This window comes from Triticum dicoccoides, chromosome 2A (genome assembly GCF_002162155.2).
Source record: "Triticum dicoccoides isolate Atlit2015 ecotype Zavitan chromosome 2A, WEW_v2.0, whole genome shotgun sequence".
Lineage (NCBI taxonomy): Eukaryota > Viridiplantae > Streptophyta > Magnoliopsida > Poales > Poaceae > Triticum > Triticum dicoccoides.
In genome coordinates, this window is record NC_041382.1 from 133,760,478 (window position 1) to 133,786,526 (window position 26,049).

The following is a 26,049-nucleotide window of genomic DNA, read 5'->3' on the forward strand; positions in this document are numbered from 1 at the left end:
TTTGCCCTTGTTTTGGACTCTAACTTGCATGATTTGAATGGAACTAACCCGGACTCACGCTGTTTTCAGCAGAATTACCATGGTGTTATTTATGTGCAGAAACAAAAGTTCTCGAAATGACCTGAAACTTCACGGAACAACTTTCCGGAAAATATAAAAAATCCTTGCAAAAGATGAAGCCCGGGGGGCCCACCACCTGTCCACGAGAGTGGGGGCGCGCCCCCTACCTTGTGGGCCCCCTGGAGCTCCTCCGACCTCGACTCCAACTCTATATATTTGGTTTCAGGGAGAAAAAAAATCAAGGAGAAGAATTCATCGCGTTTTACGGTACGGAGCCGCCGCCAAGCCCTAAAACCTCTCGGGAGGGCTGGTCTGGAGTCCGTTCGGGGCTTCGGAGAGGGGAATCTGTTGCCATCATCATCATCAACCATCCTCCATCACCAATTTCATGATGATCACCGCCGTGCGTGAGTAATTCCATCTTAGGCTTGCTGGACGGTGATGGGTTGGATGGGATCCATCATGTAATCGAGTTAGTTTTGTTAGAGTTTGATCATGTATCCACTATGTTCTGAGATTGGTGTTGCTATGACTTTGCTATGCTTAATGCTTGTCACTAGGGCCCGAGTGCCATGATTTGAGATCTGAACCTATTATGTTTTCATCAATATATGAGAGTTCTTGATCCTATCTTGCAAGTCTATAGTCACCTATTATGTGTTATGATCCGTTAACCCCGAAGTGACAATAATCGGGATACTTACTGGTGATGACCGTAGTTTGAGGAGTTCATGTATTCACTATGTGTTAATGCTTTGTTCCGTTACTCTATTAAAAGGAGGCCTTAATATCCCTTAGTTTTCGTAAGGACCCTGCTGCCACAGGAGGGTAGGACAAAAGATGTCATGCAAGTTCTTTTCCATAAGCACGTATGACTATATTCGGAATACATGCCTACATTACATTGATGAACTGGAGCTAGTTCTATGTCACCCTAGGTTATGACTGTTACATGATGAACCGCATCCAGCATAATTCTCCATCACCGATCCATTGCCTACGAGCTTTCCATATATTGTTCTTCGCGTATTTACTTTTCCGCTGTTATTGCTATCTTCACTACAAAATCCCAAAAACATTACTTTTACTACTGTTACCTTTTGCTACCGTTACCACTACTATCATATTACTTTGCTACTAAATACTTTGCTGCAGATACTAAGTTTCCATGTGTGGTTGAATTGACAACTTAGCTTCTAATACTTGAGAATATTCTTTGGCTCCCCTTGTGTCGAATCAATAAATTTGGGTTGAATACTCTACCCTCAAAAACTGTTGCGATCCCGTATACTTGTGGGTTATCATGGTACTGTTATGATTGTATTTTTTACGTTTTAATTAGTGTTTGTGCCAAGTAAAGCCTTTAGGATCTTCTTGGGCAATAGTTGTTTGATCTTGCTAAAAAAACAAAAAAAATTACGCTCACGAAATTAATTTTCATTTTTTACCAGAGAGCGAAAAAATACCTATTCCACTTGCAGTAGATCAATATACAAATTTCTCAGGTCATCCTATTTTTTCAGAGTTTTTTGAGTTAAAGAAGTATTCCAAAGAGTCAGATTGCTACAGACTGTTCTGTTTTGACAGATTCTGTTTTCTTTGTGTTGTGTGCTTATTTTGATGGCTCTATGATTTTTTTTTGATGATTTTTTGCCATAGAAAAGTTGGAATACAGTAGATATAATACAAAAACAAAATATTAATTGGTTTGATAGAGCACTTATAGTAGTGATTTATTATTCTTATACTAACGGATCTCACGAAGGCTTTGTTAGTTTTGTGTGATTGAAGTTTTCAAGTTTTGGGTTATCTTACGATGGATGAAGGAAGGATGTAAGAGCCTAAGCTTGGGGATGCCCCGGCATCCCAAGCTATTATCCAAGAATGAGAAACCAACTAAGCTTGGGGATGCCCCCGAGTGGCATCCTCGCTTTCTTCCAACAACTATCGGTATTTTACTCGAGACTATATTTTTATTTGTCACATGATATGTGTTTTGCTTGGGGCATCTTGTATGATATGTGTCTTTACTTGTTTTATTTTGTGTTTTAAGTCATCAATCCTTGCTGGACACACCTATTTGAGAGAGTCAAAATTATGTCATGACTTGTTAGAATTGCTCTCTATGCTTCACTTAAATCTTTTATGAGCTAGGGCTTGCTCTAGTGCTTCACTTATATCTTTTTGAGCACGGTGTGCTTTGTTATTTTTGAAGAAATGCTCTCTTGCTTCACTTAGATTTATTTGAGAGTTAGTAAAATTTTGAAGAAATTCTCTCTTGCTTCACTTAAATTATTTTGAGAGAAAGAAAATTTGTTATGCTCGTGATCTTCACTTATATTTGTTGAGCTTATGAAAAGCAACACATGAAAACTAGTCCCAAAATGGTAAATATCCAAGAAGGATAAGGAAAATGAAAAAAAATGTCACGAAGATCATTGGACAAAATAAGCTTGATTCTTAGTAATAGTTTTGAGATATGATGATGTGATATGTGAGTCATCTTGATGAGAAATTATGCTTTAGTAAGAATATTGGTGTTAAGATTTGTGATTCCCTATGCATGCACAAAAGTCAATAATCATGCAATGAAATTATATCCTACTTGTGGTGCATTATTCAGTGTTAATTATGCTTAATGCTTGCTTATGAGATTATTCGTTTCTTCGTTGGTCGCTTCCTAATCTTTTGCTAGCCGTCATTTTGCACTAAGTATGATCACTACTTGTGCATCCAAAATCCTTTAAACTAGTTTTGCCGCATGAGTCCACTATATCTACCTATATGCGGTATTATTTTGCCGTTCTAAGCAAATTTGCATGTGCCATCTCTAATTTTCAAAATAAACATCTCTTCTGTGTGTTTGTTTCGCTTGCGGAGCGGTGAGGGGTGGCTAATATTTTCCATGCTAGATGTGTTATTCTCAAGATGAGTGTTTATTCACTTGTCATTGCATGAGAGTAAGGCAAAGGTATTAGGGATGCCCAATCCTGAAATGCAAAAACAAATGAATTTACTTTATGTTATCAAATAATAAATTCCTTGGGAAGTGTTGGTATGGAGGGCATCCGTCGATACAGCTAGCCATGGAAAGTGAAAGTTATGGTGGAAAAAGGAATGAACTTTATTTTCTGTTTGGGAACCGCCTATGATATATCTATGCATGGAAAGTATTGGGAACTCTTAGTCGTTTTCGTTGGTGGGATGGATACACCTCCCAAAATGTTTTTATCTCAAAATTTTCGCTTTGAGCTCTGGCACCTCTACAAATCCCTACTTCCTACTGTGAAGGGCCTATCTTTTACTTTATGCAATTTTTATTTTGAGTCTCCATCTTCTCTTATAAAAGCACCAACTAGGAGGCAATATGATCGTGCTTAAGTATTGGATGTAGTTAATATTCGAGTGTGTTTCATGAATGGATCAATGTTTCAGCATGATCGTGGTAGCCATAGTATTTCATATTATATATCTTGCTATCACTTAGTTGTTTATCTTTCTTAGCATATGTTGTTGGTGCACATAGATGAACCTAGTTGATTTAGGTTTTGTGCTTGACAAATTAAACGCTAGTTTTATTCCGCGTTTATTCAAGCCTAAACCGTAATTATTTTAAAGCGCCTATTCACCCCCCACTATGCGACATCCATGATCTTTCAGACGTCGGCTCCTCCGATGGTGTGGGACGAGGGTGACGAGGGAGGGCGTGATCTTCATGGTCGATGCCCCATCTAGCCACGGGTCTATCCAAAATTGGCATTTGGCGCCGTCGCCCAGTGTCCGTGATGTCAAACCTCGGTCTCACAAGGCAGATGGACGTAGACTTGTCCTCAGTCCAGATGGCGTGGCGGCGGCATCCTCGTAGTGGACTTGTCCTTGAGCTCCGTTGTTGCGAAGGTGTTTGCTCCAACACAGACACGAAGTTTGAGAGGTTGTCCAGAAGTGGATGCGGATTGTGGTTTGCATCAGTGTCATATGAAAGATGTGTGGATCGTATGTTTGGTTCGTGGTTCGTGGCTGGCATGCATGGTTTCCTCCTCTGACAACTTAGTCATGTTGGGATATCAGATCTGGAGTTCGAAGGCATGTCCGGGGTGTTGTCCTGATCTGATTCATTCAATGTTAATAGCTTCGTCTTTGGTGAGACAACTTGGAGGTCCACAAAGCTGCATATCAACGATGGAGCCGCGTTGAGCTCGGGTGAGGAGGTGATCCGTCATTTCCCCTTTGGTGGCTGGTATGGTGATGTTGGCGGCAGGTGAGAGGTGTGGGTGTCAAGCTCGGGGGATTCTTCGGCTTTGATTGTAATTTTCCTATTGATTGGTGTTTCTTTGTGCAAAGCTTGACGTTTGCTGTCTTTTCAGTTTTGTCAGGGCGACGTCAATGTGGCTTGTACTATGATTTTTAAGATGTATTGTAAATGAGACACGCATTATCATGAAAAATATTCCCACTGGACCAGTACACATAGAATCGCAACAAGTTTATAAAAACTACAACTGTGAGCTCATTATGTTCTTTCTTTGCCATGCTTTTTAAACTGCTTTCTTTGCCACCCTCCGTCCCACACTAGTGTCAAAAAAGTCTTTGCCTATGGGACAGAGAGTAGTTCTTTGCTAGGACGTGGAGTTTCTACACCCAGGAGCAAATGCTCCTGGTGTGAACAGTAAAATTAAATAAATTCAAAAATAATTCAAAAAATTCTGAAAATTTTGTGTGTCATACTTTCACAAATGTTTGTTGTGACTGCAAAATTTCATTGCAAAATCACATTGGTGGAAGGCGTGGTAAAAAAAACAAAATTGATGCTCTGAAAATGTTACTTACAAAAGCATTTTGGAGCTCTGATTTTTTTTGACACATCTTCCACCAATGTGATTTCCCAATGAAATTTTGCGTGCAAAACAAACATTTGTGAAAGTATGTCACAAAAAAAATTCAGAATTTTTTGAACATTTTTTCTATTTTACTATTCATACTAGGAGCATTTGCTCCTGGGTGTAGAAAGGTACTTCCGTCTTTGCTATGCTAACTGAACTTCGTAGCGTACGGGCATGTACAATGGTTGATAAGATAGTCTTATCTTAAGTCTTGCATGTAATTTAGAGATGACAAAAAAACATGTTTACGATGGGTCATCTCTTAACCTTATCTCTAATGACTAGTTATTCCTAAAAACATGATAAACCATATTATGTTAAGAGATCATCTCTTGTCTTCTCTTAAATAAGAGAAGACATGTCTTTTCTTATGATTTCTCTTTTCTCCACCTCATCATTTATCTCACGTGGCATTTTTAAGATACAACTTAGAAGTGCCATGTAGGATAAATGATGAGGTAGGGGAGAGAGAACTCATAAAAAAGGCTTGTTTTCTCTTATTTAAGATAAGACTAGAGATGATCTTTTAACACAATATGTCTTACCATATTTTTAGGAATTGCTAGTTATTGAAAATAACACTAAAAGATGACCCATTGTAAACTTTTTTTATCATCTTTAAATTAAATGCAAAATTTAAAATAAAACTATCTTATCAATTATTGTACATGACCTAACAAAAACCAACGGCAGGGTATAAGTCTCTACATTAGCGTGTTATATACACTATCCCCTGTGCTCTGCATGTACGTTCTTAGTGACGTGAGTCATACGGCACACGAGATCGCGACCGAGGAGCTTAATTAGACTCGCTTGTCCTCTTCGCCGACCTTGGCATACACGCCGGAGTCTGTCCTGAGGATGATCTTGGCGTCCTGCGTCACGTAGCACGCCCAGTTCTCCACGTACGAGAGCGGCCCAGTCCTGAGCATCAGCGGCCGCGCGCCGTCCTCCACGTCGTCGCCGTCGTCGTCGTCGCCGGCCTCGTCCGAGCACGCGAGCCTGCCCAAAACACACATAAATAAAAGATCGTAAGTAGCTAGTTTCTCCGTGTATCTCGAATCTCGGTCAGCTAATGAGTTGGAGCCATGAGCAGGCCATGGGGGAGGAATGGGAGCGTTTACCTCGCTGAATCGTGGGATGGCGCCCACACGAGGCAGACGGCGCAGAGGAGCGCGAAGGAGATGAGCTGCCACACCGCCGGGATCACCCACGCCACGCGCCACCGCTCGCTCTGGTACCCGTCCGTCGACTTGAAGTGGACCTCGAACGCGATCCAGCCCAGGGACACCGCCACGGCGATCGTCAGCGAGGTTGCCAGCCTCCGGTACGTCTCCACCTTCGCCGTCATCCGTCTCGCCTTGAGCTTGCTGATGGTCCGCGACAGCGCGCTGAATATCCAGCAGATGAACACCGCGTCGAGGGCAGCCACGGTGAGCACCAGGAAGAGCCTCCTCGTCGGCGAGTGGTCGTGGTCGCTCACGGCCCCGACGTGCTCGCTGACCTCGAGGGCCTCGGACGCCGCCAAGAACACCGCGCCGAGCCCGGCCACCCTGGCGCCGGCGCTGGCGCCTCCTCCCAGAGTGGGCCGCACCACGCCGTACCCCTTGGCGACGAGGAGCACCAGCACGCGCGACACCGTGCGGCGCACTGCCCCGGACGTGGCCGCCCAGAAGGTCGTCCCCGCCGGCCGGACTCCGGACTCGCTGAACTCGGCGAGGTCCAAGTACCACGTGGTCACCTCCACCATCCCGAGCGCGATGACTACCGTCACGAAATTCTGGAGCGGCACCACCTCCCGCCAGAACCGGGCGTACCGCAGGAACCAGAACGCGGCGAGGGCGACGAACGCCAGCGACATGACTCCGTAGAAGGCCAGGAGCGGGGCCATCCGGCCGGGAAGGTAGCCGTAGCCGCGGCTGTTCTTCCATATGGTCTTGCCCTCCGCGGCCACGTCGAGGGACGCGTCGCAGTGCACGAAGCGCAGGCTGTACATGCCGGTCCGCGCAACGGCGACGGTCTGGTCAGGGAAGATGGCCTCGAGGGCACCCGGCAAAAAGGAGGCGGCGAGCACCCTGGGCCAGCCCGCGGCGGCAGTGCTGTTGGGCGCGCGGTAAACTAGCGACCCCTCGGTGCACGCGCCCCGCTTCGCCATGTCCGGCGTGCAGCAGAGCGCGCGAGCGCCGGCGGCGACGACGTCAGAGCCCCCGACCGCGCCGCGGTCCGCGGCCTCGAAGATGACCGCCGTGATTGTGGCCGTGAGGTTGCCGTCCTTCCCGGCCGCGGCAGCGGACTCCGGCGTCCTCTTAAACGCGACCTTCTCGAATCTGCACCGACAAACGCCACGCGCGTCACTCCCCAAACAAGAAAACAGACAAAAACAATGTCGATGACGAAATCAACCGAGACAAGCAACAATTTGTGGCCGCCGGGGCTCAGAAATCAGAAGTTCATACATACCGGATGAAAGAGTCCGCGGCGGGGGAGGCGTAGACACCCTCGCTGCCGCCATTGAGGACGAAGGCGTTGCCGAGGCCGGCGAACCGCTCGCCGGTATAGTCGTGCACCGACGCGTCGGCGCAGAGGAGGATGGCGCAGCACAAGGCGGACACCAGGAGGTGGGCGAGTGTCACGGAGGAAGACCCTGGCATTGGCATCGAGGAGAGAAGAGCTTCGATTCTTGCGTGTGGCAGCGTGCTCGTGGAGTTTACTAGTACTAGAGCATTGAGTACGATCTCGATCAGTGATGTGGAGTGGAGTGGAAGAAGAACGGAACGGAAGCGACGACTTTGACGTGGAGATCGGCCGGACGAAATGTTAGGTCCACACCCCCACACCCTCTTGACCGGCAGCATCAGGGAACTGTGGAAGAGTGGGATGGAATTAGGCAAGCATGCACGACAAATCGGACAGAAAGTGAGGGGAACCAAATTTGGGGGCGGATTATTAAATGAACTATATACAAACAGGCATTTTTTTATAGAAATTTTCAATCTACACATCAATCACGGCACTACAGATAACACTAGAGGTAATAAAAATTACAACCAGATTCATGGACCACTTAGCGATGACTACAACCACTAGAGCAAGTCGAAGGCGCGCCGCCGTCATCGCCCTGGAGTCGGGCAAACCTTCTTGTAGCAGATGGTCGGGAAGTTATCGTGCTAAGGCCTCAAAGGACCAACGTACCAGAGGAGCAACCATCTTCGATGAAGAGAGTTGTAGATCGGAAAGATCAAACCTGTAACCACATGAACAAAGACGAACAAAAACTGGATCCAGATAGATCCATCAAAGACCAGCACCGACCGAATCTCACAAGATCCGATGGAGACACGCCTCGACACATCCTTCGACGATGCTATTCGCATCATCAGGATGGAGATAGCACGTGGGAGACATTATTTCTACCAAGGGACATCACCAACCGCCACACAGCCCCAACCAAGATATTGAAATTAACAGAAACAAGAACAGGGTCCCTCCTGGGAGGAGGGCAAGATCCTTCGCACCTCCACAGACCACAGCCCAAAGCCATCAAAGGTGGGGCGGATTGGCGGATCCGGTCCCCTATACGCTCGCGGGCGCGTCCGTAGACAGGGTCGGGCAGCTCCTCATATGGGTTGCCGCACATCCACATGCCTCAAATGTGAAGTCTTAAATCCATGTAATTCATGCACATCGATCATACAATACAGATTGTCTGAATTCAATAGTTTAAAACAAAGCATAGTTTAACAATCCAGACATGCCAAAATGAAATCAATTTATGAGCGTGCCGGATGCCTTGCTTGCTGGCCGGATCACTCGCCAGATGCCATCTATACCGCCTGCTTCGAGGTCATCCTTGCGTCCTGCTCCCCTGCATCCGGGCCGCATGCTCTACTGCTGTCATCAGTCGCCCTCGCCGCCTTGTACTTCCTACGGTCGTTGATCTCCTTCTTCTACTTCGCAACCCACTTCTTTGCATGGTCATCCAAGCAGGTTTTGTCCGTCAACATGGTCTTTGCATCCTCCGCATCTCGTGTGAGTTGCAACCTCTCCTTCTCAAGCTCAATCTCTCCAAATGTCTTGGTCTTCTCGAGCTCCCATTTAATCGTCGCCTCTTGCTTCTCCAATTCGATCTTCTCCCTCTCAATTTTCAACTTCTTCTCCGCCCTCTTTCGGTCCCAATTCATCCTCTCCTTTTGCGCATCCAACATGAGCTTATACCTCTCTTCTTTCTTGTTCTCCCTCGCTGAAAAAATGCCCGTCCATGTGAAGGTGGCCTTTGCCTTCTCCCACTTGTTTCCCATGACTTGCCGGTTATTCTTTGGCACGGTGGCTCTCCCATTCTCGATGATAATATCCTCCTCTTCATCGTGCAACCCAATTGATTGGTGGGAGATTGAGTCATCATTCCTCTTCTTGCCGGCCTTGAGATCGACCACAAGTTTCGGGCGCGGCGTGCGGGACAGCTGCTCGTCCATGTCCGCATCCGCTCCCCGCAACGCTGCTGCTTCCCTCTCTCGCTGTCGGCGTCATCGATTCCTCCGAGCGATGTTCCTTGGCTTGCACGACGAAGCCGAGGATGGGACACCAATGAACGAGGCGGACGCAACCTCTGTTGTGGAGGTCAGGGATGGGCTGGACGACATCTAGCAGGGCAGCGGATCGGGACCGACGATGATGATGGGGAGCAAGGGTGGCGGACGACGAGGGCTCGGATGTGGGAAAGGTAGGAGGTAGAAGGGAGGAGGAGGAAGGTTTTGATGATTTTGGTGCAAATTGTGGTAGGGTAGGGCTGTCGGGCCCGACATGACGGACGTGCCCGAGCGCTCCCATATCCTTCTCATATTTGAGTTGGACATGAAGGGTACCAATCAGTCCGGACATTTGAGGCCCGTTAAAGAAGCCCGTTAAAGAAGCCCGTCCGAGTCGCATTTTTGTGACCAGTCGGTGACCGTGCCGTCCATCCGGATGTTTCAGGCGGGTTTGGGGCGCCTGGTGTAGATGTTCTGACTAGGGATGAAAATGGAGCGGAAACTTTCCGTTTTTCCGGAGGAAAAATGGAAACGGAGAGGAAATATGAAAACGAAAACGGAAATTTGCAAAACGGAAGCGGAAATGGAATTTTTTATGCGGAAACGGAAACAAAAACGGAACGGTGTTTTCCGGTGGAACATGCATGGAAATGGAACTTTCCGTTTCCGTGAATATGAAATTTCTGTTTTTACTATAGACTATAGCTGCTTTGTAGCCCAACCACCAAAGAGAACACAATGGCACAATTAGTAGAATGGGTCTAAGGCCCAACTTCTACTACCACACATGTACTCAGCTTGACCCTATACGCAATTGTCCGGTACTACTACAATACTACACTAAGTTGCTAACATAATGATACTATTTTGTAGCCATGTTAGCAACTCATTAAATTTGTTTATTTTTGTGTGTATTTCTCTATGATTCAAGGGGGTTTTAAGTTCCGATCAATGTCTATTTCTGTTTCCATATCCGCTTTGTATTCGCTCCGTGTCTGTTTCCGGTAGTATCTGTTTTCGTATTCATTTCCGGGGTTTCCGTATTCATTTCCGCTTCTGCAAAAAAATATGAAAACAAATATGATAGCACTCAGTTCCGTCCGTTTCCGCTCCGTTTTCATCCCTAGTTCTGACGACTCTGATGTGGAGATCGGCCGGACGAAATGTTAGGTCCACCCCCAAACCCTCTTGACCGGCAGCACGAGGAAACTGTGGCTGAGTATGCAAATGAGGCAAGCATGCACGGCAAACCGAACAGGAAGTGAGGGGAGCCAAATTTGTGGGAAATAGGGAAAGACAATTGTGATATTTCTCAGCGTCGCCTGACCGTCTGAGTGTACTTTTTGCACTCTAAACTAAAGTGGGTTTGCACGATGTGATGCCGCTTCACGTCCACATCGTCCACACAGAGCAACTAAAAAAGTGGAGGACATCGTATTTTGCAATGTGTTTGCTGTTCTAAAAAGAAGTCTGTCCTCTTTTTCATAGTAACAAAAATACAAATTTAGGAGTTTATCACTGTTTTAAACCAAAAATATTCGGCCAACTAGCATTTGGTACCCGCTTTCCGCAATTGAAAAAAAATCACCTTTTCTTTTCCTTCTTAAAGACTATAGGATCATGTAGAATCCAATGTGATTTTTTTTTCTTTTTGAGAGTGAGAGCAAACGTTTGTGTATATTTTTCATGCAGAATCCAACGTGATTGACTCATTGTGCATATTTTTTGTGTGTTAGGGAGGCCAAAACAGAGCGGGAGCAAATATTTGGTCACTATAATAAGATGAATAAAGAATTCAAAGAAAAACTATAAAGCGAAAAGGCGTAACTCTTGGAGTACTCCAACACGGTTATTATCTCTACTCCTAAATCCTAATGTTTAAGTTGGTTAAATAGTATGGTTTATTTTTGTCCCATCATTTTCAACCGTTTTCACCACCCCCTCTCACCCTGGTTCATCGGTTTATATTTCTCTCCATTATTTATTACAACCAAAACTTTCCTAACGTATAACAAATCACGGATCTAACTTTCTTAAGTTATGCAAATCAATCGACCCCTTTTATTGGTGCAATTTGTTTTAGAAAACAAATAACAGATTTTCAGAAAACAAATAATAGATTTTAATCTAACTTTCCTAACTTATTCAAATCAATCGATTTCTCTTATTAGTGAATTTTTTTAGGAAACAAATAATAGATTTTCCGGGAACAATGAACTGATTTTAAGGAAATAAACAAATAACATATTTGTGCTCCTACGCTGACCTCTGAGACTGCCGGCGTTGGTGCCATCACGAAGAGAAAACGGACAATCCCGTATACAACCACGCAATGAGGCCCACTCATGGGAAAAACGAACCACGACCATGTAGCGACGCCCCCTTGCACGAAAAAAGATCAGACGAACCAGGGAAACGAGACCACCCCGCACGAAAAAATATCGGGTGAACGAGGCTCCCTCTCTCCATCCCTCGATCTCGTCCTCCTGTCGCTCGACCATATTTTTTCTAGGGTTCCCACCTCCGCCGCCCACCGTCTTCGCCCACTCGCTGCCGCCCCTCCCCTCGACCTGCCTCCGCTGGTGAGGCCTAACCAAACCTCAGGGTTCTCCTCCACTGCCGTCACGAGTGGTCAAGGTCGACTAGGAGGTGATGAATCTGCACGCCAGCCTTCTTCCACTCCCATCCCCATCTTCCTCGGTACTCGATTTAGAACATCACCTGTGGAGTGTGGACGTGGTGAAGGGGACCTAGCGAGGTGTGCGTGTAAGAGGACCTGGTGTTCCCGGCTTCCCAGGCGGCGCGGTCCATGATAGGGCAAGACCTAGCGGTGGCCTTCTTCGGCGACTTCTTGGGATCCGTTGGCCCCAACCCCCGCTTCGTCATCGACGACAAATACGGCCATGACCCCTCCGCCGTTCATGTCACATGGCACCTCAAAACACAAATTAAATTCATTTCATCTATTTGTCACCGTTGTACGTCAGGTAGAGCAGCCCTGCAGAAGCTGCCGGCCACCAGGATCAGGTACGTGAGTAGCTGCATCCATCCATCTCGCGAGTTAATTAGCATAAATAAATGCCCAACTGATTCAGTTACTTTGCAGATTCTGTAGTGCAGCCTTATGTGTGAAGCAAAAAAGTTATGATCTGGTGACAATAGTCCTTTGAACGTGGACAAATCAGTACCAAAATTGATTTGGTTCTTCCAATCTGTGTGTACAATGTTTTTTCTAAGGAGCAAGTAGGTGGAGCACATGAGTGAAGTGATACCCCAAACTCTCACTAACTCTTAGCATCTCGTAATGTGATGTCTATAGGAGATGGAGCAGTGCCTCGTTGATGCATGAGCTGATGCGGTCTGAATCAAGCCTGTGCGCATCTGGGTGAGAATCGTTGGTCTAGTTTGACCATATTTTTGGACTCCATTTTGTGGTTGTGTGGGAAATTGTGTGCGGTGTAGGATCTGTACTGTACGTGGATTGCAATTGCAGGACTGATGGTAAGGTTTGATCAATGAACATCGACATAATTTATAGTTTAATCTTGATTAATCACCTGCGATGGCGTAGTCACTCTCTGTGTCGCTGAAAGGCACTTGGTGGCAAGGGCGCACGCGGAGATGGGTTTAGTAGGGGCCCGACGTGCGGGTAAGGGACGGCGTGAAGATCACTATTCCTATGTCAGCGAACATACTGCAAGGGTGTGTGACGAGGACGAACTTGGCACATGCAATGGTGGGGAGTGGCGACGACGGTCAGGTGGAGGAGAACACGAGAAACAAAGCCATGCGGCTGCATCAGGCATGTATAGCTGATCAATGGCTATGCATATTTGTGCCCAAATGGTTTAGATGGTCTTAACTGGAGGTATGTATGTGCTTTCTTTGGATGCATGTATTCTCTTTTGATTATTGCAAAGAAGAGACCTAACTAGGTTTGCAATGGGACAAACAAAATATCTGAGTCTTGGTTTCTCATGTTCATGTAGTTAATAACACAACATATGGATTAAAGTAAAGATCGCCTGCATTAATTCGTCACTATGTATTTGCTGTAAGAGGAAATAAGTGAGTACGACGACATTGACTTTCAGAGTACAGTGTTATGTATTGTATTCGTCCCTCCGACATGCATGTGCTGCTTTAAATTGTTTATTACACAGAACCCTTCAAAATTATCTTATAATCAGCTTATGCAAAACATGATTTCAGTTTGAACCGTTTCTGTTCTCTTGTCTCAACACAAACAGTTCATCAGTGTGAACCGCATGCCGTATATCGCACACACCTTGAATCTGGCTGACCGTTTCTTTTGTTACGCCTAATCACAAACAGTTCGTCCGAGTGAACTGTATGTTGTATATCGCACACACCTTCATCTAGCTGCCCATTTCTTTTGTTCCTCCTCATCGCAAACAGTTAAGTGGACTGAATCATATGCCCTGCATCACACACGCAACTTAAATCTGAACCGTGTTTGATGCATCCTCCATCGTAAATGTTTTGCACCTTTCTGACGGTTTTTACACCATCGTTTGCAATTATAGCATCGCACACAGTTTCATCGAAGAGTCTCTGATCGTAGTGTCGCGTTAGCAGCATCCTGCAGTAGTGAATGCACGAGCAAAACAAAGTATTTGGAAATATAGGATTTCTGTCAACCTGTGTGTTTGGTTCACATGAATTGGAAGAACACATGAATGGAGAAACATGGTAAAATTAAAGTCAAACCACGTGAAAATGAAAAAAATAAGAATCTTATTATGCCAGTAATGCAATTAGTCCTGTTCTTCATGCATATTAATTTGAAAAGGACGTCCAAGTGGATATTAAAATTTCTACGTTTTTTCTTTGAAAGAGACACCAAAGGAAAAAAATCCTCCAGTTTTGCTTTGCTCCACTCCTTCTAACCAAATGCACAAATAGTAGTTCCATAGCAAAGGATCCCTGAGGGATCAACATGAATGCAGAGTAATAAAGTGATGCAACAAGTGTACAACCTCTTTGGCATAGCCTTGTCGACCTCAGCATCATTGGGTTGGACGTGGAGGATGGTGATGCTGGTGTGACTGTCGGAGGCGGGGAAGAAGATCTGAGGCCTTTGGAAACGGCGCCGAGGGTACTGCTCCGCTGTGATGGACGGTTCCGTCGTTGGAGCAGCTCCGATGAGGTGTACGGCGGCAAGGCTAAAGCAGGACAAGACAGACAACATTAATCTGAAGTGGGACTCTAATATCATCTGCAATAAATGATGTAAAATACATTACCAAAAAGTGCTAGATGTAAAACGCATCAGCTGCGCCACGGTCGCTCCGACAGATGCTGTAAATTCTGTTCACTCTGAACTTAACTGAAGAAACTGAACTTTATAGTCGAAACTGAATTTTACTGTCGAAACTAATTGAACTAGTAGCAGAGCATTGCAATAGATGTTTAGGGCGTTCAAGCACTAGTAGCAGAGAAGCAGTGATCTAAATCAGCAAACGCTCTAGCAGGGAACGCACTAGTAGAGAGCAAGTCATGCAGCAGCACCACGAGCGAGTGCTAAAGCAGCAACTCCTGTAGCTGCCAGAGGTTGTGCAGCAGCAGCAGCGCGAGCAAGCGAGAGCAAGAGTAGAGCAGCAGCACGAACGAGAGCAAGAGCGGAGCAGCAGCGGTGACTGACAGCAATAGCAGAGAAGAGCAGCAGCACGAACAAAAGCAAGAGCAGTGCAGCAGCGCGACCGACGGCAAGAAAAGAGCCGCAGCGCGAGCGAGAGCTGGAGCAGCAGCAGCGCGAGCGAGAACCGGAGCAGCTGCAGCTAGTGCCGGTGTGGAAGTCGCCGTCGAGTAATCAACGAAATGGGGGAGAGACATCGTGGATGAAGTAGCCGGCGATGGCGCCATCGATGGAGACCCGCCATGGCTACTCGGTATCAAGCACCGGCAGCCGCGTGAGATCGAATAAAAAATAAAATGCAGCGGTGAGTGCAGAACCTCCTTGGTGGCACCGAGTGGGCCTCGGCTTCATCCGATGAATTGGTGAGGGTGATGCGGTTCCGGTGGGGCAGTTCAAGACGGTGATGTGGGGATGGAGGTGGCGCAATAGACGAGGCGAATGTCGGGGCAGCTCCTTGGAGGTGGAGGACAGGGCGGCTGATCCGACGGGACGACGAGATTGACGACGGATCCTCATCCGGTGCGGTCGATGAGGGACGGCTAGATGTTGCGGTGGACGACATCGTCGGAGAAGAGTCTCCGACTGGGCGGCGGTCGGGAGGCCGACAGAGGAGCGTGGGGTTTCACGGGTTTTGGCGGCCTCGGTGTACGAATGGGGGGGATGAAGGGGAAGGTAGGGGGAGCCATGGCTTAGGTACGCACTTGTCTGAAATGTAGGGTAAGTTACCAGCATACCCCCACCGGTTTTGACACCGCGACGTTGAGCCGGCATTTCCGGCTGAGGGGTAGAAGGGGGATTTCATGTGTCTGGGCTGCGGGACCAATTTTGGATGAGGAGGGAGTTTTCGCGCGGGTCGAAATTTCGGGATAACAAGGCGCGGAGCGGGTTGAAGTGGCGGGGGTTTCAAAGCAGATGAGACAAAAGATATTCGAGCTTAAAAATTTTGGGATAACAAGGCGCGGATTCCTTGTTCGGCAGAACAAACTTAACATGTACAAAAAAACAATTCATACAAGACACCCGAGAGTCATGTCCCCTTTTACTATATTGCTATAGATTTCATTGAAAAAACTACAAGAAAAATGTAAAAAAAATTGGGAGAACAAGATTACCCTGTACAGTACCAAATCGATTCGCACTTCCCTCAACTACAACAAAAAACAAATCAATTCCCACCAGAAGAAAGAGTCATGTCCCTTTTTATATGATTACAAATGCCAGTATCTCGAATTTCAATTTTTGAATCCACATTATGTTGAATTCGAATATATCGTTAGGTGACCTTGTGGTTTATAATGGATGTAGTCCTACATTTTGATCCTCCATCATATATGAACATTTTACTCCACCCGATGAACATATATATTGTCGTCTACCATATGAACTAAATTTGAATCAATTTTCCTTCTTTGAATATGATTGTTGTCAAGTTATACAATAATTTAAATATTATCTTGATAACAAAAAACATGCATATAGTAGTAATCATATTTCACTATGAACTACATGTACCATACAATCTCCAATTCAAACATTTGTATCCATTTTATGTTGAATTCAAATCAGAGTACATTGGTCTAGGTAGCGAGATGTTTGGGATAATCTAAATGCTGTTTTCATATGTATATTTTTTGGCTAAATTGGGACAAGTTTTGGTATAAGCTTCTTGCAAAACCGGAGATTCTCTCAACAAGCCTCGTGGTTCTGAGAGGGAACGTGTCACCTTTGTGTGCGAAACGATATACGCTACCTCCCCCCTAATTTTGTTTACAGAGGCAACATAGAACTATATGAGTGCCCTATTAAATTTTGGAATTATTCTAGGTTCGTTTGGCCTTTTTATACATTAATTGAGTTTTTGGACATTTAATGTGCATAATCCAAATTTGAACTACAAGCACATGCTCCGGTGCACCAAAGTTGGTTGAAAAATCACATGTGTGTCCTTGGGTGAATTTCTAGGTCCCATGCAAGAAATGGGAATCAAATTCAAACATCTTGGCGTCGTGACTCGGCCGAGAACATCAAGAAACTTGGTTTTAAAATTCATGTAAATCCAAAACTAACTTGGAAATCATGAAACTTGGCATGGTGTCATGTCATGGCACTAACATGATGTGGTAAAAAATTGGGCCGATTTGGAACAAGTTTTGGTATAAGCTTCTTGCAAACCGGAGCTTCTCTGAAGAAGGCTCGTGGTTCTGAGAGGGAACGTGTCACCTTTGAGTGGGAAATGATATACGCTGCCCCCCTTGAGTTTCTTTACAGAGGCAACATAGAACTACATGAGTGCCCTGTTAAATTTTGGAATTATTCCGGGTTCGTTTGCCCTTTTTATACATTAATTGAGTTTCTGGTCATTTAACGTGCATAATTCAAATTTGAACTACAAGCACATGCTCCCATGCACCAAAGTTGGTTGAAAAATCACATGCGTGTCCTCGGGTGAATTTCTAGGTCCCATGCAAGAAATGGGAATGAAATTCAGACATCTGGGCATCGTGGCACGGCTGAGAACATTGAGAAACATGGTTTTAAAATTCTTGTAAATCCAAAACACGCCTGAAAATCATGAAACTTGGCATGGTGTCATGTCATGGTACTACCATGCTGTGGTAAAAAAATTGGCGGAATAGGAACAAGTTTTGGTATAAGCTTCTTGCAAACCAGAGCTTCTCTCAAGAAGGCTCGTGGTTCTGAGAGGGAACGTGTCACCTTTGAGTGCGGAACGATATACGCTGCCCCCCCTTGAGTTTCTTTACAGAGGCAACATAGAACTACATGACTGCCCTGTTAAATTTTGAAATTATTCTGGATCGTTTGGCTTTTTTATACATTAGTTGAGTTTCTAGTCATTTAATGTGCATAATTCAAATTTGAACTACAAGCACATGCTCCCGTGCACCAAAGTTGGTTGAAAAATCACATGTGTATCCTCAGGTGAATTTCTAGGTCCCATGCAAGAAATGGGAATGAAATTCAAACTTTTTTTCTGGGCATCGTGGCTCGACCAAGAACATTGAGAAACTTGGTTTTAAAATTCTTGTAAATCCAAAACACGCCTGAAAATCATGAAACTTGGCATGGTGTCATGTCATGGTACTACCATGCTGTGGTAAAAAAATGGCCGAATAGGAACAAGTTTTGGTATAAGCTTCTTGCAAACCGGAGCTTCTCTCAAGAAGGCTTGTGGTTCTGAGAGGGAACGTGTCACCTTTGAGTGCAGAACGATATATGCTGCCCCCCTTGAGTTTCTTTATAGAGGCAACCTAGAACTACATGAGTGGCCTGTTAAATTTTGGAATTATTCTCGGTTCATTTGGCCTTTTTATACATTAATTGAGTTTCTGGTCATTTAATGTGCCTAATTCAAATTTGAACTACAAGAACATGCTCCCGTTCACCAAAGTTGGTTGAAAAAATCACATGTGTGTCCTCGAGTGAATTTCTAGGTCCCATGCAAGAAATGGGAATGAAATTCAAACATCTGGGCGTCGTGGCTCGGCAGGAAACATTGAGAAACTTGGTTTTTTAATTCCTGTAAATCCAAAACACGCATGAAAATCATGAAACTTGGCTTGGTGTCATGACATGGCACCAACATGTTGTGGTAATTTTGCTGTCCGATTTGCGAAGGCGCACACATTAACAATCAACAAAGTCATTTTGGAACAAGTGCTGTCATGTTACAATCGGAAACACAAGTATTACTGAAACCGTGGGCATTCTATTTACCATTTACGTGCAGCCATGCGTCCCCTTTTTTGTTAGCTAGGAGGCGCCGTGCAGGGTAGCTATTTGAGTACGGGAGGCGTGCGATGAGACCCCTGCATGTGCTTATTGGGAGGAGACCCTTTGACCTCCATCTGCCATCCACCTCTCTCCCAAGGTCTGTTTAATGGCGTGGCTATGTCTCCCTCGCTAAGATCTAAGAGAGAGAAAAGAAAATCTGAAAAGAAATTTTTGCACGGATCTTGATGTAAGATCCAACGGACCTATATAGCATCTACTGCGACTTATAGCAAGACAGATGAATATATATAAGGACGACGAGAGTGGATAATAATTGTTTTACATAATTATGAAGATAATTAAAAAAGCCACATGCGGCTACGCCCGAAATACACAAGGGCAAAAGAAGAAGGAAGACACATACAACGATCTGGCTCGCTGATCTCCACTTTCTTTATGTGCTGCAGGTCGCAGAGACTAGTTTTCGCGGCGAGCGGCGATGATGTCTTTCATCAGTTTCATGTCCTTAATACGCTGCTTGGCAGCTGTCAGTGTCAAAACCTACGGATCTCGGGTAGGGGGTCCCGAACTGTGCGTCTGAGGTCGATGGTAATAGGAGACAGGGAACACAATGTTTACCCAGGTTTGGGCCCGCTCGATGGAGGTAAAACCCTACGTCCTGCTAGATTAATATTGATGAGTATGGGGGTTACAAGAGTTGATCTACCACGAGATTGTAATGGCTAAAACACTAGAAGTCTAGCATGTATGACTATGATTATGATTGTGCCTATGGACTAAGCCCTCCAGTTTATATAGACACCGGAGGGGACTAGGGTTATACAAAGACGGTTACAAAGAAAGGAATCCTCATATTGGGACGCCAAGCTTGCCTTCCACACCAAGGTGAGTCCCCATCCAGACACGGGTGAGAGGCTTCGGTCTTGCATCTTCACAGTCCATCAGTCCGGACCACGTACCATAGTCCGGACGCCCGAGGACCCCCTAATCCAGGACTCCCTCAGTAGCCCCTGAACCAGGCTTTAATGACGAGGTGTCTGGCGCGTAAATTGTCTTCGGCATTGCAAGGCAGGTTCCTTCTCCGAACACTCCAACATGGTCTTCAGACGCAACGAATGTGTCCGGCTCTGCAAAACAAATACCACACACCACCACAGAGGAAATAATATTTTGCGAGTCCAATCTGCTGACAATTTTTCTGCGACGTGATATCACGTCACCACCTGGTTATTATATCAAATCGTTTTGTTTTTCGCTTGTCGTTCCACGTTCCGAGACGCGGTTTTATTGGCACGTCTTGTCGAAGCAGAGATCATGTCCCCTCATTGCGGGATCCTCATCAACACGTGCATGGGTATTCCAACTGTTCGGTTGGCATGATTCCTTAAGAATAGGCGGGTTTCAAGGTCAAGGAGGAGGCGTTCGATATTTATAACCTTTATAAAGGGACTAAGGCCCGTCTAGGTTCTTTATGCCAACCCTTTCCTCATCCTTTCCAACCTCGAGCTCCAGCGCCCAATGTTTCAATTGTTTCAAGCTTCCCAGTCATGGTCGGCCCAGTCCTAAAGGTTAGTGGGTGCCTTCCCCCGTCACAGAGGAGGACATCGCGAAGCTCCGGGCGGCCAGATACCTGACCACGGAAATCCTGCATAGGCTTCCTGCTCAAGGGTAGGTTATTCCTACTCCTAGATCCAGCGAGAGGGTCGTATCCATCTCCCACTTCCTCCGAGGGCTAGGGTTTGCCCTCCACCCCTTTGTTCGAGGGCATATGTTCTATGATGGGCTAGATTTTCACGACCTAACTCTGGACTCCTTCCTTCATATCTCGGCGTTCATTATCACGTGCGAGGCTTTCCTCCATATTCCCCCACACTTTGGCTTGTGGCTTAAGACCTTTAGTGTGAAGCCGAAAGTAGTCGACGGGGGACGAGCAAAGTGCGGTGGTGCTATAGTGGGCACACTTATCGACGCTCCCTGGCTAAAAGGATCCTTCATAGAATCTTCCAACTTATGGCAGCGGGAGTGGTTTTACATTACCGAACCCCGTGGCACCAAGTGGGCAGCTATACCTGCGTTCTGATCTGGCCCCCAATTCAGCTTGTATCATGGGTCAATAAGGGGTTGGACTGGGGATCAACTGATTAAGTGCAGACTCTACAGAGCCGCATCCGGAGTCTCCTTGAGAAGAACACTGAACTCATCGACGTGATTCAAGTAATGCTAGTCCGCCGGGTCCTCCCGTGCCAAAAACGGCCCCTCCGTATGTGGGAGTTTAATCCAGAAGGACCACGAGCCCTTCAACACTTCTTCGGTGCGACGCACAGAGGAATGTGGAAGTTATTTTTCGGGAAACAAAAACAGTGGCCGGATACTACATAGGACGTTGGCCTTGACTGCAACCATCCGGATACCTTGGTAAGCACTTGACTCTCGAATACAGCTTAGATACGCACCTCATAATAAGATGCTGAGAAAACCATCTTCTTCCAGGGTTGGATAAAGAAAGTGGAGCGAATCAGGTGTTCGGCTCCTCTTCCCGAAGACTCAGCTAGTCTCGTACTAACTAGGATGCTGGCCCCGGTGCCATACCAGGCGCCGGTGGAAGAGGAGAATGAGGGGAGAGGGGGAGCCAAAGGTGGCTTCCATCCCAGAGGCAAACCACACACTGTGTCCGAGAAGACTAGGGCTCCCTCTCCCGAAGACAAAAGAGAAGGAGAAGCTGACATCCCTTCCTCCTATGGTAAGAAAAGGGCCGCCTCCAAGAGTTGGGGGTAAGGACTCCTAAGCGGGGCAAAGCGCCCCTGTCGGGTGGTTCAGGCTTGGAAGGTGTTGTTGTCGCACAATCCCTTCGTGAGGACAAGCCTCCAGTCGAATTGTAAGTGAACAAAGATATTTTAAACATACACCGTTCCTTTTTTCTTTGCAAAGGTAACATCCAGAATATGCGTTTTGTAGTCCGGCACACAACCTTCCTCAACCATCCGCCTCCTCGGGGGACCTTCTACCAGAGATGATGGAAAGCGAAACGCCTCCACAAGCTTCCTCGCCCAACAGGGCGGACGACGTCGAGGTGTTGTCCCGAAGGGTCTCTCCCGATCAGGGGATAATGGAGCCAGCGCCCCAAGGTGAAACTTTGGCTACCCAGGGTCTGAAGTGTGCGGTCCCTACAAGGGTTAACAATAAAGGCTCTGGACTATCCGGTTTACAGCCGGAGACGACTCTAGGGTCGAGTAGACATACCCTTTTAAAGGGAGTCCGTACTGTCACATCTGCTTCTGGGAATCTGGATGCGCCGGATACACTAACGGAGATGTTACGACATTCATCAATCTCAGAGGAGCATCGTACCTTGATGGGTATGGTGGTTGAGAGGATTCTGTCCACGAGAAGTGGATTGAATGAAGCCTTCATGGGCCTGCTAAGAGGCTTTGAGGTATGTAGTGTTATATTTCCGATTGTGCTCTATACGCAAAATGCACCTGTGTATAGATAGTAGCCCCTGAGACTCTGGTTGGCGCCCAAAGGTAGGCGATCAGGGGATCAAAAAAATGTCCTTAGGTAATAATATAATGACTGGAAACACATGTTGTTACCTCCATGACGACTGCCCACACTACAGAGGTTGCAGGTCTGGAGCATAGGCTTGATGCAGCGGATAACGACATCACGCTTATTAACAGGCGACTCGATGAGGCGCAAGGTACGTGTTAGAGTATGTATAGTAACATAAGCCCGAAGCTAGAATTGTGTTCTGAGACGTGCCTATCTGCAGATGGTGCTACCGCGGTTGAGACCCTTCGGGCTGAACTTGCCCGGGCCAAGGAGCAAGCCCGGATGAGTAATGTGGCTGCCAAGAAGGCAGCTGATGAGTCAGAAGCCGGACAGGCTGCTTAGCGCCAGTCTAAGGAGAGAATGGCCACTATGGCGCACGAGCTGAAGGAAGCCACTATCCGGTGCGAATTCCTCGAGAAGGATAACAAGGCCAAAACAGGCGATCTTGACAGGGCATTGTCGGACGTGGGGTTCCGACAAACCCATAAGGTTCGAACACTGGGGTGCGCGTGAAGTCTTTCCTCCCCACCAATCTATGCCCTAGCTCGCTAAGATCTCGCAGACGAACTCGACGAACTCGCAACACAGAAAGACACAAGATTTATACTGGTTCGGGCCACCATTGTGGTGTAATACCCTACTCTAGTGTGGTGGTGGATTGCCTCTAGGGCTGATGATGAGCAGTACAAAGGAAGAACAACCTCCTAAGGTTGAGGTGTTCTTGAGCTCGGTGAGCTTGTGTGTGTGTGGGTGGTCTGAATGATCTGTCCCCCCTCTAAGGTGGTGGCTAGTCCTATTTATACTGGCCCTGGTCCTCTTCCCAAATATCGAGCGGGAAGGGAGCCAACAATGGCGGGCTAATTCAAAGGGGGACAACTAGTACAAGTTATCCTAACAAAAGTGGTCTTCGCCTGCCAAAGGCTCTAGTGGTGACGCCGTCTTGGGCTCCACGATGACCTTCGTCTTGCCGTCTTCCTAGTCTTGGTCTCGTTGCACCAATATAGCAACCTTTGCCTGATGCCTCGGTACTCTTCGCCTGCACTGGCCTCCTTAGCACCAAAGAGGAAACAAGGACGCTGCGCGCGCTGGCGCCTGCCTGGCGCCCGCCTGGTGTCGTGCGTCATGTCTCACGTCACGAGGGTCTCGTAAGGTTTGCCCCGCCTTGATATCTTTGCTCCTCGTGAGACTGCCTAGCTAGGCTACTCCCGAGGAGGTCTTGCACCGTCTGCCTACCGAGGCTTGGACCCTCGCGAGGGTCTTGGATGCTTTGCTGGTGAAGATGGGCCGTATGGCCTGCAGGCTCAGCCACGCCGCGGGCTGCAGGCAGGCAAGTCTGGGGACCCCCGTTCCCAGGATGCTGATAGTAGCCCCCGGGCCCAAGGTGCGCTCGGGCTTGGCTTTGCGGTGAAGCCGAGGGCCAAGTACGGAGTGCCGCGGGCCCCAAAAGCCTGTGGCCTCAGTTGACGTGTGGCGGTTGATTGGACATGGGCGTCTCTGCTTCCCCATGTTGTCTCGGGAACTGCTCGACTTGTCAGGTCCCCACGACATGCAAGGAAAACCATCATTACCTGCGATCGTGGGAGATGGCGGTTGGCCTTCCCTTGCTATAAATGGGGAGGGGGGCGGAGCCCCCGTTTCCCATCTCTTCCTTGCTTGCTCCTTCCTCCTCGCTCCATCACTTGCAGTGACACCCATGGCACCACGAAGGAAGTTCTCCGCCGCCGAGAAGGGGAAAGCCCCACGCGAGGGACCCGGCTCCCCGACGCCCAAGCGCGGCCGCGACCACCCGCGTAAACATGCCGTGACCCCCGCCGTGGCCCATTGTCGAGACAGCGCCACGGCACGTGGAGTGGGTCATCCCAGCCTTGGCGGTCCAGTGATGAGGGGAGGTGTGCCATGGTGACGCGGCCTCCTCGTCCGCGCTTCCACACGACGGAGGTGTCGCCAGAGTTTGTCGTCTGGTCAGAGAACCCAGCCGGCAACTGGCTCCAACTCCCATGCTTCTTCACCAGCGAACTGCTGGCCTCTGGTCCAAGCGGACTCTGGCTGCAGGCAGATGGCTGTCGAGACTTCCGCTGCGGGCAACATAGCCCTGGCCCGTGGCTGGCAGACATTCGCCCGCGCGCGCGGCCTGGGCAGGCGGTGCACCCTCCACTTCAGGAACGATGGTGGGTCGACCCTTTATGTGAGGGTGTTTGGGGAAGATGGTCACCGCGCCGGGTCCTGTCCCGAGGCGAACGACGGTGAGGAGGTACTCGGCCTTGGGGACAGTCGCGGCGAGGACGAGGGCGAGCCCGCCCTCGCCGGTGATCGTGTCTCATCCAGCTACGGCGGCTCTTCCTCTGGCTACAGCTCCAGCAATGGCGACTATGCCCAGCCGCCACGCCGTCGCGCCCGTCTTGAAGGCGGCGGTGGGTCGTCTTGTCGCTGCACCTTCATGAAGCGTGAGGAAGGATCTCGCTAGGCTCGGGGTAGTGCTAGGTGCATGTCCTCGTGGATCGCTGCAACGCTACTTTTGTTTTGCTCTTTTCCTGCATCAAGAATGAAACCAGCATGGGCCCAGGGGGCGTGTATCGAACTATGGTTCCTTGGTTATATCAGTATGCGTGCTGTTCTCGTCCTATGTCGTTATTTTGCGCAAATATAACTTAACCTGGTATATTCAGGACGTCCTCTTCCTCGCGAAGCGTTTATTTCCTCGCATTCATCTTGCCTCGGTGGCCTGCATTCGCTCATGAACTGCAAAAAACTCGTTAGGAAGTGCGTTAAAAGATTTGCCGTTCATCTTGGCCCTGACCTGGCGCTTTGTGTCGCAGTACCCGAGGGGCACGGACTAGGAGAGGTGCGCCAGCCTTTGGGCTCGAACGAGGGTGGCTCACGAGAAGGCAGAAAGGAGAAAAAAATGCTCACGAGGGCACCTGCCTAGCCCCCTCGCGAGGCATGCGAGAGAGAGAACACGAGCAAATTCGAGCCGGAAACATGCAGTGAGAGGCGAGGGAATCAAATCGGTAAGGAACGCCAAAGGCAAACTTTGATTGAGAAAAAGCGAGTCAACTACAGAAAGCAAATGAAAAGCCGCGTCCGGCACCTAATCTAGTCTTCATGTCTTCTCACCAGCACAGAGCTAAGTGCTGTCCACTAGGCGTGGGAGGGAGCCCCAGGGCCTGAGGCCGGCGCTCCTGAGACTCCGGGGCGTGTACATCCCCACTCATTATTACGTGAGAGTGTCAAGGGCGGCGAATCTTCACAGGCACCGGGCCTTCTTCACAAGCTCTGGGCCTTTCTTCTCAGGCTCTGGGCCTTGCTTCTCAGGCTCTGGGCCTTGCTTCATGGATAGAACTTACGGAGGTGCTGGATGTTCCACGCGTTCTGGATAGGTATCCCGTCCTGCATCTCCAGGCGCTCTGCACCCGGCCTGGGGACATGGACGACCCTGAATGGGCCCTCCCACATGGGTGAGAGCTTGTGCAGCCCTTCCCTGGAGAGGACCCGCCTCAGGACGAGGTCGCCCACCTCGAGCATCCTAGAGCGAATGTTGCGGCAGTGGTATCGCCGCAGCGCTTGTTGGTACCTTGCTGCCCTCAATGCGGCTTCGTGATGGCGTGCCTCCCCCAACACG

General features: G+C 47.8%; 1 protein-coding gene across 1 annotated transcript; it reads right to left on the bottom strand.

Annotated features, from left to right (window-relative positions):
• Window positions 1-5,059: 5,059 nt before the first annotated feature.
• On the bottom strand, window positions 5,060-7,839 carry LOC119353809. The gene is made up of 3 exons (XM_037620488.1): window positions 7,401-7,839; window positions 6,065-7,267; window positions 5,060-5,942 (listed from the first exon to the last, which is right to left on the bottom strand). The coding sequence occupies exons 1-3, from the start codon at window positions 7,793-7,795 to the stop codon at window positions 5,744-5,746; spliced, it is 1,797 nt and encodes a 598-aa protein (XP_037476385.1). The 5' UTR covers window positions 7,796-7,839; the 3' UTR covers window positions 5,060-5,743.
• Window positions 7,840-26,049: the final 18,210 nt, after the last annotated feature.